General features: G+C 36.8%; 1 protein-coding gene across 2 annotated transcripts in view; it reads right to left on the bottom strand.

Annotated features, from left to right (window-relative positions):
* Positions 1-19,612, bottom strand: part of RC3H1 (ring finger and CCCH-type domains 1) — an 85,658-nt gene that overhangs the window by 42,454 nt on the left and 23,592 nt on the right. For both annotated transcript variants that reach the window (XM_053606010.1, XM_053606011.1), the window contains exons 2-6: positions 17,787-18,167; positions 9,708-9,828; positions 8,448-8,687; positions 7,191-7,366; positions 3,260-3,460 (exon numbers count right to left, since the gene is read on the bottom strand). In XM_053606010.1, the coding sequence (XP_053461985.1) occupies positions 3,260-3,460; positions 7,191-7,366; positions 8,448-8,687; positions 9,708-9,828; positions 17,787-18,017 (969 nt within the window). In that variant the 5' untranslated portion in view covers positions 18,018-18,167. The remainder of the gene's footprint in view (positions 1-3,259; positions 3,461-7,190; positions 7,367-8,447; positions 8,688-9,707; positions 9,829-17,786; positions 18,168-19,612) is intronic.

Genomic DNA, 19,612 nt, shown 5'->3' with positions numbered 1-19,612 from the left:
CCCAGGCCAGGCCAGCTAAAAAAAAAAAAAAACAACGAAGGCAACAACAACAACAAAAATAGCTGGGCATTGTGGCGGGAGCCTGTAGTCCCAGCTACTCAGGAGGCTGAGGCAAGAGAATCGCTTAAACTCAGGAATTTGAGTTTGCTGTGAGGTGTGATGCCATAGCACTCTACCGAGGGTGACATAGTGAGACACTATCTCAAAAAAAAAAAAAAAATGGGGCGGGGTGTTTACATTTTTAAAAACATGGAAAATAACACAACTACCACTAGAATGCAGATATGCCTTTAGTCAACTTTTTTGATCTTTGCAATTTTTAACACATAATCAGCCATTTATATACTCACACTTTGGCTTCCCTTAATATTATAACAAAAGCAATTTCATATTGATAACCATTTTGACTATGATAAGCTTCAAAGAAAAGTATCTGTGTATATAACAGTAACCATATCTCTATTATCAATATTTAATAAATAATGTATTGTTAGCATTTTTTAAAAAGAAATTAAATGTTATATATGAGCTGAAGAAGATATCCCTCCTGACCTAATTTTATTTTAACAATGTTCTGAGCAGATAAATCTTAACTTCTTTAACCATCCCCTTACTTTCTCCTTTAAAAATACTATACTTGGGCGGTGCCTGTGGCTCAAGGAGTAGGGCGCCGATTCCATATGCCAGAGGTGGCGGGTTCAAACCCAGCCCTGGCCAAAAACCACAAAAAAAATACTATACTTGATCTTAGCCAAAAGGCTAAGAAGTGATTATCCTTTGTAAACAATGCAGCAATTAAGACCTTGAGCTCACAACTGCTTTGAAAGTTTGGATAATTTCCTTAAAATTTCTGGGAATAGTTAATTTGGGGTAAAACACAAGAATATTTTGTGAGTTTTATTCACAAATTGCTTCCCAAAAGATATACAAGGCACTTTATAAACCATCAGCAATATATGAAAGTACACATTTCTTTTACAAATTTATTATAACAGACAATGTTTGATATGTCACTGTTTTGAATGTGTATTTCTTTAACTATTATTTGAGCTGAATCCTAACCTATCAATTAGATATAATGATAAGTCCTCTTTGTAAACTATTAATTCACTAGAATTAGTGCTTCTATCTTTTAAATAAATTCTCTACTTGCACTGTCCAATATGCCTTGGCAACCTGTGGCTATTTAAATTCAAATTAATTAAATAAAAATTTCAGTTCACTAGCCACAAAAGTCACATTTCAAGTGTTTAACTGTCATGTGTGGCTAGTGATCACTACATCAGATAGTGCACACATAGAACATTATCACAGAAAACTTCTAGTAGACAGAAAGTTCTATGTAATGCCAGGATTACTGCAAACACTAAAAATATGTTTGACAGTTTTCTTATACAAAGATCTCTGAATATTAAATTTAAAGCATTGCTCATGATGTGGGAAAATTATTGTAGGGTAGACACCTAATTACATAGTTTAGTTCAGACAAGGTTAAACTGCATAGAATCTTTAGAAAAGCAAGTCAAGTTCCTCCTCAGATGTAGACAGGTACCCCTTTAAAAGATTTACGGCTTCGCTGAATTGTAAGTCAGTTATAAAAGCTCCTATTCAGAACGAAGATTTGCAGGTAAAGTATGGCTAAAGGTATCTAGCGGGGAAGACTTATGGGACAAGAGCAAATAACACACAGTGTAACTGTAAGTTACGCACCAAGCATTTAAAAAACACATTTCTCAATCCTCTTCTGACATCGATCTACTACTAGTCAAAGAATACTATCTTTGGGAATACCAAAAAAAGCGAGACAGAATAGTCTGGTAAGAGGTTTAGTGGTTAAGAACATGATTCTAGAGTCAGAATGCCAGGGTACAAATTCACTTTTGTCCCTTATTACCTATGTGATGCTGGAAAAATGTACTTAACGTCACCTTGTCTCTGTCTAAAAGGGATAATGTAGGGCTGCTGAGAGGATTAAATGAATTATTTAAAATCACCAGGCACATACTAACCTTTTAGTAAATGTTAACTATTACTTTTAGGATACTCTTAAAGCTTGATCCTATTTCCCTAAGTTAAATGCAGGGTGGTGTAGAGTTGGCAACCATCTCTGTGATTACAGTATTTAAGATAAAACAGTAAAAATCAGGTAACATTATTATTGAACATACTACATATTACATAAACTTTAAGGCTTTTTTGTAGCATTTTACATATTTCATATTGAGTTACAACAAAAACAGTTACAGTATTACTCAAGTTTTAAGACAAATAAGACTCAAAGTCAGGTTCGGTGTCCGTAGCACAGTGCTTACGGCGCCAGCCACATACACCACAGCTGATAGCCTGAGCCAGCTAAACAACAACAACTGCAACAAAAAAATAGCTGGGCACTGTGGCGGGCACCTGTAGTTCCAGCTACTCGGGAGGCTGAGGCAAGAGAATCGCTTAAGCCCTAGAGTTTGAAGTTGCTGTGAGCTACGATGCCACTGCACTCTACCCAGGGCAACATAGTGAGACTCTGTCTCTCTCTCTTTTTTTTTGTAGAGACAGAGTCTCACTGTACCGCCCTCAGGTAGAGTGCCGTGGCGTCACACGGCTCACAGCAACCTCTAACTCTTGGGCTTACGCGATTCTCTTGCCTCAGCCTCCCGAGCAGCTGGGACTACAGGCACCTGCCACAACGCCAGGCTAGAGACTCTGTCTCAAAAAAAAAAAAAAAAAATTCCCATGTACTCTTAACAGTCTTCTCATCATAACAGACCAATAGAAAAGTAGAAATAAGTTGCCAAGAATTTGATCAAACTTAGAATGGTAGTAACTTTGTTATTATGTAAAATTATTCTGACTGGCAATTGTAAGAAATCTCAATGTAGAAATCTTCCAACCATTAAATAGCTTACACTACAGGAAGACAACAAAGGCATTCAGAAAATGAATTTAATTAATGTAATGATCAAAACTCAAGAACAACAAACGAAGAAGAGACAATGACAAAATAGACAGGGGACTCTAAAAGGAACTAAATTACATAAACTTTAAGGCTTTTTTGTAGCATTTTTACATATCTTCATATCCAGAACACTGGATAAACTCAAATCTTCATATGAACAATCTGATTTGTGACTAATTTGACAACTGGCTACAGAGAATATAATTTACAAAAGCCTAATGCATGGTATTCACTTTAATATTTGTTAAATAAGTGAATTACCAAAACTTCAAGGTCAGTTTAAGGAGTGAGAAACAAAAAAGGCTCTACCTTGTCAATAATGGACTGCATGTGAGATTTGTGAGACTGGTCTCCATAAAGCAAAGAGGACCATTGGTCTGGTGCAATTCGTAAGCCTGCTTCCATAGCAATCTGCACTATCTGGGAGTCATGTTCTCGCCGTAGAGCTTCATAGGTTCTAAATTCTTCTTTCAGCTGCATCAAAGAAGAGTCTTCATCACGTTTGGTGACCTAGTTAAGACACAAATAATCTCATAGTAAGGTAGAAAAACAAAATGAGTTTATACTTCATAAGAATAGATGTAGATAACATACTTTTTAATGTAACAAACAGATTTCTTTTAGCAGCAAGATTAAATAAAGTGAAATACACGGCCTGCAAAACATTTTCCCCTTTATAGATGTCAACATTTTCTGGATAAGTCTTAAAGAAAGAATGAACACAGGTTGAGTATTCCTCATCTGAAATGCTTAGACTACAAGTGTTTTTGTATTATACATTTTTTTGAATTTTGAAATATTTGTATTATACAGTTGAGCATCTCTAATCTGCAAATCTGAAATATTCCAATAAGCATTTCCTTTGAGTGTCACATGAGTGTTTAAAAAGTTTCAGATTTTGGATTTTCGGATTAGGGTATCAACCTATTATATGCTAGAATGAAATCCAAAGAATGCATAGACCTTAACAGATGTAACAGTTTAAAGTATATGTTTATCTGCATTTTTGAAAAGAAACAAAAGTGTATATACTATTACATATTCCAAAAAATGATGTTATATTTCTTCTCCATAAATGTGTATTATGACTCATGGGCTTGCCTGGCATTGAGCTCTCTGGTATTGAAAACTGAAGAGCTTCAGATGCTGCTGTGATTCTAATGATGACTAATTTGTACTTGGCTTTATTCTCCTTAGAGTTTTTTAAGATGTGCCACCATCAGAAGGTGTAAGGTCTGAGATGCTGGACTAGAATAATCATAACGATAACAACACTTAGTAATAAAAATAGCTACCAATTTTTGAGTATGTAGCATGTACCAGTCAGTATTTTTAATTACCTCACACTACTGCATTAACTGATTTAATTTTCTTAACTTGTTAAGGTTAACACTATTGTTACTACTCCAATAACATACATTTTTAAGGCAAGCTGGACTTACGTCAAAGGCTTACCAAGTCAAAAAATATTAAGTAATTCTAGCATATGATCACCCATACCGTAATATATTTTAGAATATATTTTGCCTTGTTAACCTTTTATTTCCATAAGGACCCATATTTTTCTAGTAGAAAATTTCTATATTTTCCCTCTCACCAAAGAACTACAAAACACTGCAGTCAGGATTTCTAGGTCACACTGATATATTAAATTTGAAAATGAGTCAAGTGTGGAGGTGCAAGCCTGTAGTCCCAGTTACTGGGGAGGCTGAGACAGAAGGATCACTTGAACGGAGTTCAAGGCCAGCCTGGGCAACATAGCAAGATCCTATCTCTCAAAAAAAAAAATACATTCCATTCTTACTACGAGAAAGGAGGTCTAACTTACATTTTGTTAGGAAAGTCCACAGAAACACCAAATAGATAAAAATCAAGAGCTATCATCACAAAAACTAAATATATTTGCCATTATTCAAAGGATAAACCTATTAAAATGTACACTATGCTATCAATATGATATACTATGATATCCCTAGACTTGGCTCTCAACACTTTTTTTTTTTTTTTTTGAGACAGAGTCTCACTATGTTGTCCTTGGTAGAGTGCCGTGACATCACAGCTCACAGCAACCTCAAACTCTTGGGCTTAAGCGATTCTCTTGCCTTAGCCCCCCAAGTAGCTGGGACTACAGGCACCTGCCACAATGCCCAGCTATTTTTTGTTGCAATTGTGGTTGTTTAGCAGGCCCAGGGTGGGTTCGAACCCGCCAGCTCCAGTGTCTGTAGCTGGCATCCTAGCCGCTTGAGCTACAGGCTTCAAGCCCCAAAAGGCTTTTCAAATGGAAGTATAGGAGGCTAAAAGGACAGAGCCAAAGAACAGCTATTTGGACACATATTCCTACAATGAAAATAATCATGATGCTAGTGAAAAGTAATTGAATTTTTACAAATTGCCAATTTCTTTAATTACTGTTCATGCTTTTAATTAGAATTGTGAATGTTCTGGATTTTTTTGGCCACTTATTATTCTTCATAAGAAAGGTTGAATGTTTCTACCATCATTTTTTTTTTTTAATTTCAGATTAATATGAGGGTGCATACAATTAGGTTATATTGTTTAGGTTACACTGTTTGCATTTGTAAAGTCAAGTCCAAGTTGTAGTTGAGTCCCTTACCTAGGAAGTGTGCCCCATACCCCTACCTCATACTGTTAGGTGGGAACTTACTGAACCCCCGCTCCTCCTTCTTGAATTTAATTCTGTTTTTCTCTCATGTGGGCCTGTAGTTGTTGATCTATTAGTTTCAGCATTCTTTTTTCTTTCCTTTTTTTTTAAACTCACAGGGGAAAGTTAGATTTTTGTTTTTTGCTTTCTAAAACCTCCCTATATTGAATCTGTCTGCTGTGCTTAATGGAGAACAAGTAACACTAGAAGCAGAAAGACATTTCCAGCATATTCTGGATTATACTGCACAATCATGTTACTCTAACCACTACAGTAAGACCAAGCTGTTCAGAGATAATTTGAACCAGTTAAAATAATTTTGGCTAGTGGTTTTGATAGCTTCAGAGGCACCCCTAAGGAAAATAGAGGCCCATTTTCAACAATCTGACTCTATTCAATAAATAATCTGAAAGATTATAGAATGTTACCATTTAGCTAGCTTTTTTTTTTTTTTTTTATTGTTGGGGATTCATTGAGGGTACAATAAGCCAGGTTACACTGATTGCAATTGTTAGGTAAAGTCCCTCTTGCAATCATGACTTGCCCCCATAAAGTGAGCTAGCTTTTTTTTAATTTTTAAAATTGAATCTGTATGGTCTCCCATTACTTCTGGGAACCAGTTTTTCCTTCTCAAAGGATGAGAGAACAGAATATCTATCTAGTAGGATGTTTAATGTGGAGTCTTATTTATTTATTTAGATACACAGTTTCACTGTGTCACCCTCAGTAGAGTACTATGGTGTCACAGCTCACAGCAACCTCCAATTGTTGGGCTCAAGAGTCTCTTGCTTCAGTCTCCCAAGTAGCTCAGACTACAGGCGCTGGCCACAATGCTTGGCTATTTTTAGAGACTGGGTATCTCTTTTCCTCAGGCTGGTCTTGAACTTCTGAGCTCAGGCAATCCACCCGTTTCTGCCTCCCAAAGTGATAGGATTACAGGCATGAGCCACTATGCTTGGCCAGGGTTTTTTAGTTTTTATGAGTATTAGATGATAGAATGTGGTAACCTGAGGAATGAATTTCTTTATATGGAATGAATTAACAATTTTTTGAAGGCATGTTTTTTCAAGTACTGATTATAGCCTATGTCAGAATCAAGAAATTACTTTTCTTGACTGTAAGAAGTCAGAAAAACAAAATAAAACGAACTAATGCATAGTTGGCAACAATGTTAGAGGCAGTGCTGATTCAATGTGGGGTACAAGAAGGTATGTCCAACATTACCACAGACACATGTGCTGAAAGCTCTAGTATTGTGTATTTTGAATTAAACCAGGAGAAAAATCTCTGAATAAAACTTACTTGTGCTTCAATGATTTTCTCTTTAGACCAATTTTGCCATCTTGGTGGGAAATTGACATAGTCTATTAGTTCCTCAAATATAAAAATCTATAAGCTTTGGTTTGATGTACATTGTTCAATATTCAATATATAAAATTCAATACAATAAATACAATGGGATTTAAGTATAATAGGACACTATCTACATTTTAAAATTGCTAAAATTTACTAAAACTCCTTAAGTTTGAGGAAAGAATAATGTTTCCTTTCAAGCTGAACTTTAATGCATACTCATACCTTGAAGCAGGAGGCTCTATAAAGGAGTTGAACAACATGCCCAATGCTAGTTTTAGAGGCTTGAGGAAACCGGGGCTCCAACCTTTGCACCACAAAGAGAACCAACACTTTTCTTGACAAAGCAGAACCATCTTCTAAGGCCAGTAGAACCAGCTTTAGAGCTTCTTCCTGCATTGCTAGGAAAAGTTGGGCAAAATCAAAATTTGTCACATGCAGAGATAAGATAAATCCATTTATTGGAAAGGCAATATTTAATAATTTCTGTAGTTATCACTCAATTAATGGGTAACACATTAAAAAATGTTCACAGATACACTTTTAAACCATTTTTAGGGGCAATTTTATATTATATGCTATACATTTTATGTAAAAAGCAGATAAATGGCCAGGCATATGGCTAAGGCTTATAATCCTAGTACTCTGGCACTCTGGGAGGCCGAGGCAGGTGAGTCATCTGAGCTCAGGAGTTTGAGACCAGTCTGAGCCTGAAGGAGACCCTGTCTCTACTAAAAGTAGAAAAACTAGCCAGGCACTGTGGCAGACACTTGTAGTTCCAGCTACTTGGGAGACTGAGAAAAAAGGACTACTCAAGCCTAAGAGTTTGAGGTTGAGAGCTATGATGATGCCCTAGTATTCTACCCAGGGTGACAGAGACAGACTCTGTCAAAAAAAAAGAAAAGAAAAGAAAAAGGAAAGGCAGAGAAAAACTTTTGGCCAGGCATGATAGTTCATGCCTATAATCCTAGCACTCTGGGAGGCCAAGGTAGTGGGATCGCTTGAGGTCAGGAATTGGAAAATAGCCTGAGCAAGAGTGAGACCCCATTTCTATTCAAAGTAGAAAAAAATTAGCCAGGTATAGTGGTGTGCACCCATAGTCCTAGCTACTTAGAAGGTTAGGCAGGAGTTTGAGGTTGCAGTTAGCTATGATGGTGCTCCGGCACTCTAGCCCAGGTGACAGAGCTTCTGTCAGGAAGGAAGGAAGGAGAAAGGGAGGGAGGGAGGGAAGCAGGAAAGGAGAGAGGGAAAAAGGGAAAAACTACTATGAAAATGAATAAACTTTTGACAATAAAAGAAAAAAATAAGTTATCTTAAAAACTAATGGATGTGAACAATCAAGCCATGATCTTGAAGTCAAGTGAGATATTACTTGATAACGATAGAATACTGCAAAGAACTAGCTTTTGTACATCACTTATAATTCCTACAACATACTTTTAGAATTAATAGATAAATAAAAACCAAATTCTAATTATATACCTGGTCCAAGGAACTGGCAGCCCCTAGCCCTGACTGCTGCCCAAAGATTGGAAGAGAGTTGTTGAGGATTCTGGTGCTGGAGAATGAGCTCTGTAACTGTTCGTTCACCTAATGAGCGAGCTGCCCTCATGGCACGGATCCGACCTTCTTCTTCCACTAGTTGACAGTGGACCAGAGTCACAAGCTTCCTCTGCATTGGGCGACTCAGAACACTCTGAGTAGTGCTATTCAAACCCACTCCTTTAAAAGAGAGTAAAAAAGTTACTTCTGGGGTCACAGTGCAATTTTACAATCTAGGAGCACTTCCTGTGATGGGTTGATTGACCTGTGGGTATGTGAACAGTTGTGGGCCTAAGACATTTAAAACAAACAATGAATAAAATTACCCAAGTGAAGCCAGCCTAGTTAGCATTTTAAAAGTATATAAATGTATAGTATCTCGTATACATTTAACACTCAGTAAGACGTTAAATATATCATTACTCATTTCTTTTTTATCTTTTTGAGACAGTCTCAACTATGTTGCCCTCAGTACAGTGCTGTGGTGTCACAGGTCACAGCAACCTCTAACTCCTGGGCTTAAGCTATTCTCTTGCCTCAGCCTCCCAAGTAGCTGGGACTACAGGTGCCCGCCACAACACCTGGCTATTTTCTTGTTGCAGTTGCCATTGTTGTTTAGCTGGCCAGACCGGGCTTGAACCCACCATGTTTGGAGAATGTGGCTGGCACTATAACCACTGTGCTACAGGTGCCGAGCCACCACTTCTCATTTCAATCACAGAGGGAGAAAGAAAAAAAAAATAAAAAAGAACCAAACAATATTAACATTTAGTTTAAGACTCAAATCTTGAGGTCATAATAGTTCTGGCATATATTTCATAGTGGCTCATCTTACTTTTGCAAGTAAATAGCAAGCACTTTCTGTGCAGTAATGGCAACTTCCATTTTCAATATACCTCCTGTTGCACACTGTATAAGCTGGACAAAAAGCAGATTATGCAGAGTTATCCAAAATAACAGAAAGTCCTTCTGAACACTGGTGTAGTTATACTTATACCATCATTCAAATAATATTTCTAACATCACAAACTCTAAATTCACTATTTTATCTGATGTGACTGTAATGATACTATTTTTCATAAAGTAGGTTTGATTTACAATAGACAAATGAATTTCATTAACATTCACTTATAGTTCACACAGTAATGGAAGTATCCTTAATAGACATTTGTTTAGCATGGATAACTGTATTAAATTCACCTCTAGCACTGCTGAGTGGTTTCAGGTACAATGCTAATTCTTCTACACATTTCTTGGCTTCCTCATAATGCTTTGTGTCTTCAACTCCACTACACAAAGTAATAGGTTGCTGCTCAGGGACCTAGAGGTCAAAATAAAAATCCGTCTGAGTGTTCATTAATTAATTAAACAAAAGTTTTACTGAGTATGGGTTATGAACTGATTAACACTGGCAACATCAAAACTCCCACTAAATGTATTGAATTTCTTTCAGAAGACTTTTTTCTGTACACACATCTATTGTATTGTTTCTGTAACAACCTAGAGATATAATCCATACACCACACAAATGACTCATTTTAAGGTATACAACTCAATGATTTTTAGTGTACTTTAGAATATCTTCATTACCCCCCCCCCCAAAAAAAAAATGTGGTACCCTTTTAACATTTACCTCCCATTTCCTCCCAATCCCTGATACCCTCGGAAACACTAATCTATTTGTTATATATGGGTTGTCCTCTTTTGGACATTTCATGTAAACAAATATAAACAGAATCATACAACGTGGTCTTTTCTGACTTGCTTCTTTCATTTCATGTCTTCAGGGGTCATCCAGGTTGCAGCATGGATTAATATCTTGTTTTCTGTCGTTGTTGTGTTTTTGTTTTGAGACAGGGTCTCATTCTATTGCCAAGACTGCAGTAATATGATCATAGCTCAACGCAGCCCTGGAATCCTGAACTCCAGGCATCCTCCCGCTTTGGCTTTATAAAGTGCTGGGAATACAGGCATGAGCCACATCTAGTCGGTACCTCATTTATTTTTTATTGCTAACATTCCACTGTAATGGATATATCACATTATGTTTATGTAATCATCAGTTGGTAGATATATAGGCTATTTCTTTTTAGACTATTATGAACAATGATGCTATGAACATGTGTGCACAAGTTTTTGTGTGAACATGTTTTTGCTTCTCTTGGGTATACACCTGTGAGTAGTAACTATGTTTAACCTTTTCAGAAACCACCGGACTATTTTCAAAAGCAGAATACTATTTTACATACCTCTCATATGTATATAAGGGTTCCAATTCTTCCACAGTTATTATCTTTTTTAATAAAGCCATCCTACTAGGTGGAAAATAGTATCTCCTGTGGTTCTTTAGTTTTATTTTTCATTGACAAATAATAATTACATATATTTGAGGCACAATGTGATGTTTTGATATATGTTTATAATGTGGAATGACTCAATTGGGCAAATTAATAAATCCATCACCTCACACACTTAACTTTTTTTTTTTTTGTAGAGACAGAGTCTCACTGTACCGCCCTTGGGTAGAGTGCCATGACGTCACACAGCTCACAGCAACCTCTAACTCTTGGGCTTACACGATTCTCTTGCCTCAGCCTCCAAAGCAGCTGGGACTACAGGTACCCGCCACAACGCCTGGCTATTTTTTTGTTGCAGTTTGGTGGGGGCTGGGTTTGAACCTGCTATCCTCGGCATATGAGGCCGGTGCCCTACTCACTGAGCCACAGGCACCGCCCTACTTAACTTTTTTTTTTGTAGTGAAACAGTAAAGTCTACTTTTAGCAATTTTGAAATACACAATGTATATTATTATAGTCACTATTCTGCCCAAGAAATCCCTAAAGCTTTTTCCTCTTCTCTAACTGAAACTTTGTATCCTTTGAACAGCAGCTCCCTTTCCCAGTCTGTCTCCCTCCTCTTCACTGTGGTTTTTTTCATATTTCCCTAATAGTGAATGATGTTGAGCATCCTTTTATGTACTTTTTGGCCATTATTATCTATCTTTTTTGAAATTATGCAGATCCTTTGCCCATTTTGTTTAATAAAACTTTATTTTAGGCCAGGCGTGGTAGCTTACATCTGCATAACCACCTAATCCTAGCACTTTGGGAGGCCAAGGCAGAAAGACTGCTTGAACTCAGGAGTTCAAGACTTGCCTGTACAAGAGTAAGACCCCGTCTTCACAAAAATCAGAAAAAGTAGCCACGTGTGACGGTACACGCCTGTAGTTCCAGCTACTAGGAAGTCTGAGGCAGGAGGATCACTTGAGCCCAGAATTCTGAGGTTGCAATGAGCTACGATGACACCACTACACTATAGCAAGGATGACAGAGCAAGACCCTGCCTTTAAAACAAACAAAAAAACCTACTTTATTTTATAGAATAGTTTTAAATTTACAGAAAAATGGCAAAGACACTACATAGTACACAGAATTCCAACCTAGTTTCTGCTATTATTGTTGTTCTTCCTCTTCTCATTATTATTAAGACAGGGTCTTGCTGTATCACTCAGGATATAGTTCAGTGGTACAATCATAGTTCACGGCAACTTTAAACTCTTAGGCTCAAGCAATCCTCCTGCTTTAGCTTCCCAAACTGCACCACTACACTCAGTTAAGTTTAAATTTTGTTTTTGTAGAGACAGGGTCTCACTATGTTACCCAGGCTGGTCTTAAACTCCTGGCCTCAAGCAATTCTCCTCCCTTGGCTTCCCAAAGTCCTGGGATTATGTGTGAGCCACTGTGTCTGACCTCCCCTATTATTAACATCTTACATTGGTATGGTAAATTTGTTAAAATGACCAAATGTCAAAACATATTCCTTATTTTGAAGATCCACGTTAGTCAGATTTGCTAAGTTTTTACCTAAAGTTCTTCCTCTGTTTTATGATCCTATCCAGGATACCATATTCCATTTACTCTTTGTCTTTAAGCTTATCTTGGCTGCGACTATTTCTCAGGTTTTCCCTGTTTTTGATAACTTTGACAGTTTTGAGGTCAGGTACATTGTAGAATAAACCTTACATGTGATAATACTGACCAGGTATGATGTAGGATGCTGCTCAATTGGGATCTGTCAATTTTCTCATCAGTAGACTGGGGTTATGGATTTTTGGAAAACCACACACAAAAAGTATCATTTTCATCACATACTATCAAGGATATATATTATCAACATGACTTACAACTATTGATATTAAACTTCACTACTGGCTGAGTGTTTATCAGGCTCCTAAAGACAAAATTATGTAACACACTACATGATATTCTCCTTTTTTAAGGGCAGAATATTTATAGAATTTATTTGGAATTTGTATGGGAGACTTGTCTCTCTTCTCCATTTATTTATTCAATCATTTACTCTTACCTGTATGGATTTATGGGTGTTTATTATCCTTGACTTGTTTCTAATCTTGGAATGTATCTAGTCTTTTACTATTAAGTATGGCATTAGCCATGGGTTTTTCTTACATGTCCTTTCATCAGACTGAAGAAGCTTTCTGGTTTATTTATTCCTAGTTTCTTAAGTGTTCTTATCACGAAAGGGTGTTGGATTTTGCCAAATGCCTTTTCTGTGCCTACTGAAATGATCAGGCTTACGTATTTTTAGAAGTTCTATTGATATAGTAGCATAATACATTAATTGATTTTCAGATGTTAAACCAACCTTGCATTCCTAGGACATATCTCATTTGGTGATGGTATATTTTTTAATTTAATTTTTTTATTGGGAAAAATATATAAAACAAAATTTATCATTTTAAAACCATTTTTAGGTGTATAATACATTAACTATGTTCTTTTTTATTTTATTTTTTTTTGTAGAGACAGAGTCTCACTTTAGGGCCCTCAGTACAGTGCCGTGGCCTCACACAGCTCACAGCAACCTCCAACTCCTGGGCTGAAGCGATTCTCTTGCCTCAGCCTCCCGAGTAGCTGGGACTACAGGCGCCCGCCACAAAGCCCGGCTATTTTTTGGTTGCAATTTGGCCGGGGCTGGGCTTGAACCGGCCACCCTCGGTATATGGGGCCGGCGCCTTACTGACTGAGCCACAGGCGCCGCCCTACATTAGCTATGTTCACATTGTTGTGTAGCCATCACCACTATTTCCAGAACTTTTCCAGCATCCCAAATAATTCTATACCCATTAAGTAGTAACTTCTCATTCTCTCCTCTCAGACACTGGTAACCTTTCTCCTATTTTTCTATCTCTATGAATTTGCCTATTCTAGATGTTTCATATAAGTGATATAACACTTGTCCTTTTTTATCGTTTATATCTTAGCATAATGTTTTCAAGGTTTATCAATGGGGTATCATGTATCAGAATTCCATTCCCACTTACGGCTAAGTAACATTCAGTATATGCTATACCACATTTTGTGTATCCATTCATCCATTGATGAACATTTGGGTTGCTTTCACTCTTTGGCTATGTGAATAATGCTGCTTGAATATGGGTGTACAAATACTTCTTCATCACCCTGCTTTCAATTCTCTTGGGTACATTCACACATAGAGTAATTCTATTTTTAAACTTCAAAGAGCTGCCATATTACTTTCCATAGTGTCTACGTCATCTGACAATCCTACTAACAGTGAATAAGAATTCCAATTTCTGGCTGGGTGACAGTGGCTCATATCTATAATCCCAGCACTTTGGGAGGTCAAAGTGGGGGGATCACTTGAGGCCAGAAGTTGAAGACCAGCCTGGGCAACAAAGGGAGACCTCATTTCTACAAAACATTAAAAAATTAGCTGGGCATGGTGGCCTGCACCTATAGCCCCAGCTTCTTGAGAGGTAGAGGAAGCAGAATTGCTTAAGCCCAGGAACTTGAGGCTATAGGGAGCTATGAATATGTTTCTGCATTCTAGCCTGGGTAATAGCAAAAACCTGTCTCAAGAAGGGGGAAAAAAATCAAAAAGAGTTCCAATATCTTCATATTTTTCTCAATACTTGTTATTTTCTGTTTTGTTTCTTTTCTCACTCTGTCACCCTCAAATTCATTCGAGTACTATGGCATCATAGCTCACAGCAACCTCAAGCTCTTGGGCTCAAATGATCCTCTTGTCTCAGCCTCCCAAGTAGCTGGGACTATAGGTACCCGCCAAAACACCTGGCTAGTTTTTCTGTTTTTAGTAGAGATGCAGTCTCACTTTGTTCAGGCTGGTCTTGGAACTTCTGAGCTCAGGCCATCCACCTGCCTTAGCCTCCCAGAGTGCTAGGATCACAAGTATGAGCCATGGCACCAGCCTATATTCTGTTTTGATTATAGCTATCCTGGTGGGTGTGAAGTGGGTCTCACTATAGTCTTGAGTTGCATTTCCTTACTGATTAGTGATGTCAAGAAGTTTTCCATGTGCTTTTTGACTATTTGTATATCTTCTTTGAAAAATGTCTATTCAAGTTCTTTAACTGTTTTTTAATTAGTTTTTTTTTAAGTGTTGAGTTACAGGATTTCATTATATATTCTGAATATTAATCCCTCAGATACATGATTTATAATTATTTTCTCTTATTGTGTATATACTTTGATGCAAAACTGTCAAAACTGTGCTCAATCTTTTTTTTTTTTTGAGACAGACTCTCACTCTGTTGCCCAGGCTAGAGTGTCATGGTATTGGCCTAACTCACAGCAATCTTGAACTCCTGGGTTCAAGGGTTCAAACTATCCTCCTGCCTGAGCCTCCTGAGTAGCTGGGACTACATATGCCTGCCACAATATCCTGCTAATTTTTTCTATTTTTAGTAAAGATAGGGTATCATGATATTGTTCAGGCTGGTCTCAAACTCCTGAGCTCAAACAATCCTCTTGTCTTGGCCTTTCAGAGTGTTAGAATTACAGGTGTGAGGTACTATATACACCCTCAATGCTCATCTATTTTTAGAGACAGAGACTCGGTTTTGCTCAGGCTGGTCTTCAATTCCTAAGATCAAGCAATCTACCTGCCTCAGCCTTCTAGAATGCTGGGATTACAGGTGGGAGCCACCTCACCTCACCAGAAGGTAGTTTAACTGTTAAATTTAGTTTAGGCCTTTGATACATTTTGAGTTAATTTTTGCATATAACATAAAGTAAGGTTACATATTTACTCTTTTGCACGTGGATATCCAATTTTCCCAGCACCAGTTGTTGAAAAGACTGACTTTTTCCCATTGAATGGCATTGGCAGCCTTGTCAAAAATCACGTGAATAGGCTGGGCATGGTGGCTCACGCCTGTAATCCCAGTGCTCTGGGAGGCTGGGGCAGGTGTATGGCCTGAGCTCAGGAGTTTTAAGATCAGCCTGAGCAAGAGTGAGACCCTGTCTCTGATAAAAATAGCAAAACTAGCCATATGGTATGGTGGGCACCTGTAGTCCCAGCTACTTAGGAGGCTATGATGATGCCACAGTACTCTTTCCAGGGCAACAGAGTGAGATTCTGTCTCAAAAAATAAAAAAATCATTTGACTATGTATGTGTAGAATTATTTCTGGGCTGCCTATATACTACTCCATTGATCCATATGGCTATATAGTGCCAGTACCACACTTTTTTCATTATTGTAGCTTTGTGTTTTGAAATCAGGAAGCCTGAGTTCTCCAACTTTGTTCTTCTCTTTCAAGATTGTTGTGGCTATTTGAGGTCCCTAAAGATTCTATATAAATTTTAGTTTGAATTTTTCTATTTCTTAAAAAAAACATGGCTGCAATTTTAACAGGACTTGGCCTGAATCTGTAGATAGCTTTGGGTACTATCATCTTAATAACATTAAGTTTGTCAATTCATGAATATTTGATGTCTTTCCATTTATTTATATTACTTTCTTTCAGCAGTATTTTATAGCTTTCAGTGTACAATTCTTCCCATCATTTGTTAAATTTTATTCCTAAGTATTTTATTATTTTTGAATGTTACTGTAAGTGAAATTGTTTTCTCAATTTCCTTTCAGTTAGTTCATTGTCAGTGTATAGAAATGAAACTGATTTCTGTGTGCTGATTTTGCATTCTGCAGCTTTGCTTAAACTCATTACCTAGATGTAAAGGTTTTTAAATGGAATCTTTAGGGTTATAATAGTAGGCATTATGTGCTAAAATGCCCTGTCCCCAAATTTCATAAAAATGTTAAATTAAAATTAAAATTTCAGATAAGATGTGAAAAGGTCTTACCAATTTGTATTTAACAGAAAAATTATAGTTGAGATATCTCTTTTACAATAAAAAAAAATTAGTTCATCCTTAGATAACTTTATGGGGAAAAAAAAAGCCTTGGTTATTTGCTATTAAAATGTTGTATTTCTATAATAGTTATCTCCAAAGTGTCTTGTTTTAAAAATATTTCCAAAATATATTGGAATTTTCAAAATGAAAGAGAAAATAACTATGAAATAAAAAATCAAACATAGGAAAAGAATTTTAAAAAGCAATTGCAGTTTTTCTTTTCACAAACATTTTGTAGTGTTGCTAGTGACATCAAGATGGGCTCATAAATAAAATAAACTTACTTTTTGATTAAGATATTCTAGAAGAGTTCTGTTTCTAACATACATAGTATCAACCTTCTCTACATTTTAATAATTTACAGGATGTTTAATCTTGAAAATATTAATGAACCCACATCCAAAGTTCCATTATATTTATTCAGAATGAAAATGACTCAGGGTAAATACATGGGACTTAAGACTTACACATTGCCAGTTAAAAGGAATTACCTACATGAATTCTATCTATCACTTAAAAATCTACCTCCCTTGGTTTTATGAAATATTCTGAGATTTTTGATCTATAATTTGAGAATATCAACATAAAACTTCCGAAGTATTACCTTTAGAATTACTGGAATAATGTTCATATTTAGGTACTTAGGGAAATCTGCTCTGCTCTAAAAACATGGCTCTGAGAAGCTGTGTTCTATGGTTTGTCACCTTTCTCAGCTTTCATTTCAGTTAAGGTAAACTAAGAAAAGCTGCCTGAAGTAGTGTCACCTTTCTTGTTGAGTATGACTTACCTCAGGTTTCTCTAGTGATCTGAATAGCTAGGATTATTAAAAATCTGACCACAAGATGAAACAGACATTGCTGTCCTAAGACTGAAAAACACTGGGCTACTACAATAAATCTCCTAACATACCGAAATAAATTGTTAGGAGAAAATAATAACAAATAATTGTACATATCAGAATTAAGCCTTTTAAATATAAAGGCAATGTTAGTCAATTTTAATTCAACAGCTTTCTCTAGGGAGGAAACTACACACACACACACACAGAAATTAAAACGTATTAAGTCACCTGTCTTACCTGAGCACCCACTAACTGCAGCAATGCTGAGTTTACGGGGAGGAGCTCAATGTCTGTATTGATAGTGGTCTGGTCAAAAGGACAAGCCTTGCGATGGAGTTTATTTAGGCACATCTTGCAGACAGTATGGCCACAGCCCAAACTGATGGGCTTTCGAATAGTTTCGTCGAAAGTCTGAGTGCAAATTGGGCAGGAGAGGAAATCCGTCCATTGTGGAGCTTGTACAGGCATTGCTTCTGGAATTACAATTCACTAACACATACACACACAAAAAATCTAAAGCAAAGATTCCACTGGAATCAAAATCTTTGAAAAAAGTTTATCTTTTTTTTTTTTAAATATCTTCTGTAGATACAGTCAGCACATAGTGTGAAATATAACCTGGAAAACAAAGAAAAAGGAAAAAATTGAGTGTCTTCTTTTCCAAGTAAACTGTTCAAAGGAACCACAAGTCCAGTCTCACCCCACAAACTTTTATACAACATTTATATCACAGTAATCCATCTTTTTGCATATTCATAGAATCAGAGCCATAATAAAACATCTAGTACCATCCCTTCCATTTTAGAGATGGGAAGTAGTCCCCAGAAAGGTGACACATTCGCCTAAGGAGATACTTGAAACTAGTAATAAAGTTATAGGGCCTAAGTCTCTCAAGTTTATCATCTCGGTCTCTGATGTTTAATGTTAAAAATTTAAACTTTTTAAGGTAGTTAGTAATAATCTGTTTCTTGATCGAGATTTCAGTTATATAGGTTTGTTCATTTGTGAGAATTTATCAAGCTCTTCACTTATGTCCACTTTTATGTATGTTACACATCCACAAAAAATTCTTCTTTTTAATGGCCTAAAACAAAAAAATACCTTAAAATACATTATCATCAAATTTGGTGGGGATAATAAGATAAAAATAGACTATGGATTTTTCAAGGTTTATTTTTATGTTTTAGATATTGTTAAGAATTCTTTAGATATTCTTAAGAATAATTCTTTTGAGCGCCTATACATACTTGCTACAGTGAGGGATTATAAGAACATAAATAAATTAAAATATTTACTTGAGGCTCAGCTCCTGTAGCTCAGTGATTATGGCGTTAGCCACATACACTGGGGCTGGTGGGTTTGAACCCATTGGCCCAGGCCTGCTAAACAATGACAACTACAACAAAAAAATAGCTGGGTGTTGTGGTGGGAGGCTTAGGCAAGAGAATTATGTAAGCCCAAGCATTTGAGGTTGCTGTGAGCTATGACACCATAGCACTCTACTGAGGGTGACATATTGAGATTCTGTCTCCAAAAAAAAAAAACAATTACCTGGAATGTTTCATAAATTCCAAATTTAACAATGACAGAACAATTATTAACTAGAACCCATATATAATCAAATTTCACAGTCTAGTCTCTATTTTGGTGAGAGATAAAAGCCAAATTGGGTTTAGTGCCTACAGCACAGTGGTTACGGCACTGGCCACATGCACCAAGGATGGAGGGTTCAAACCTGGCCTGAGCCAGCTAAACAACAACTGCAATTAAAAAAAAAAGAAATAGCTGGGCATTATGGTGGGCACCTGCAGTCCCAACTACTTGGGAGGCTGAGGCAAGAGAATCATGTAAGCCCAGGAATTTGAGGTTGTTGTGAGCTGTGACGCACCACGGCACTCTACCAAGGGTGACATAGTGAGACTCTGTCTCAAAAAAAAAAAGCCAAATCGCAGAATTCATCATGTATGTCTCTCAAAGTTTTCTTTCTTTCTTTCTTTTTTTTTTTTTTTTTTGTGAGACTGAGTCTCACTATGTCACCCTTGGTAGAGTTGCCATGGTGTCAC

Source organism: Nycticebus coucang, chromosome 10 (genome assembly GCF_027406575.1).
Source record: "Nycticebus coucang isolate mNycCou1 chromosome 10, mNycCou1.pri, whole genome shotgun sequence".
NCBI classification, from domain to species: domain Eukaryota; kingdom Metazoa; phylum Chordata; class Mammalia; order Primates; family Lorisidae; genus Nycticebus; species Nycticebus coucang.
This window is presented reverse-complemented; position numbering and strand designations above follow the sequence as displayed.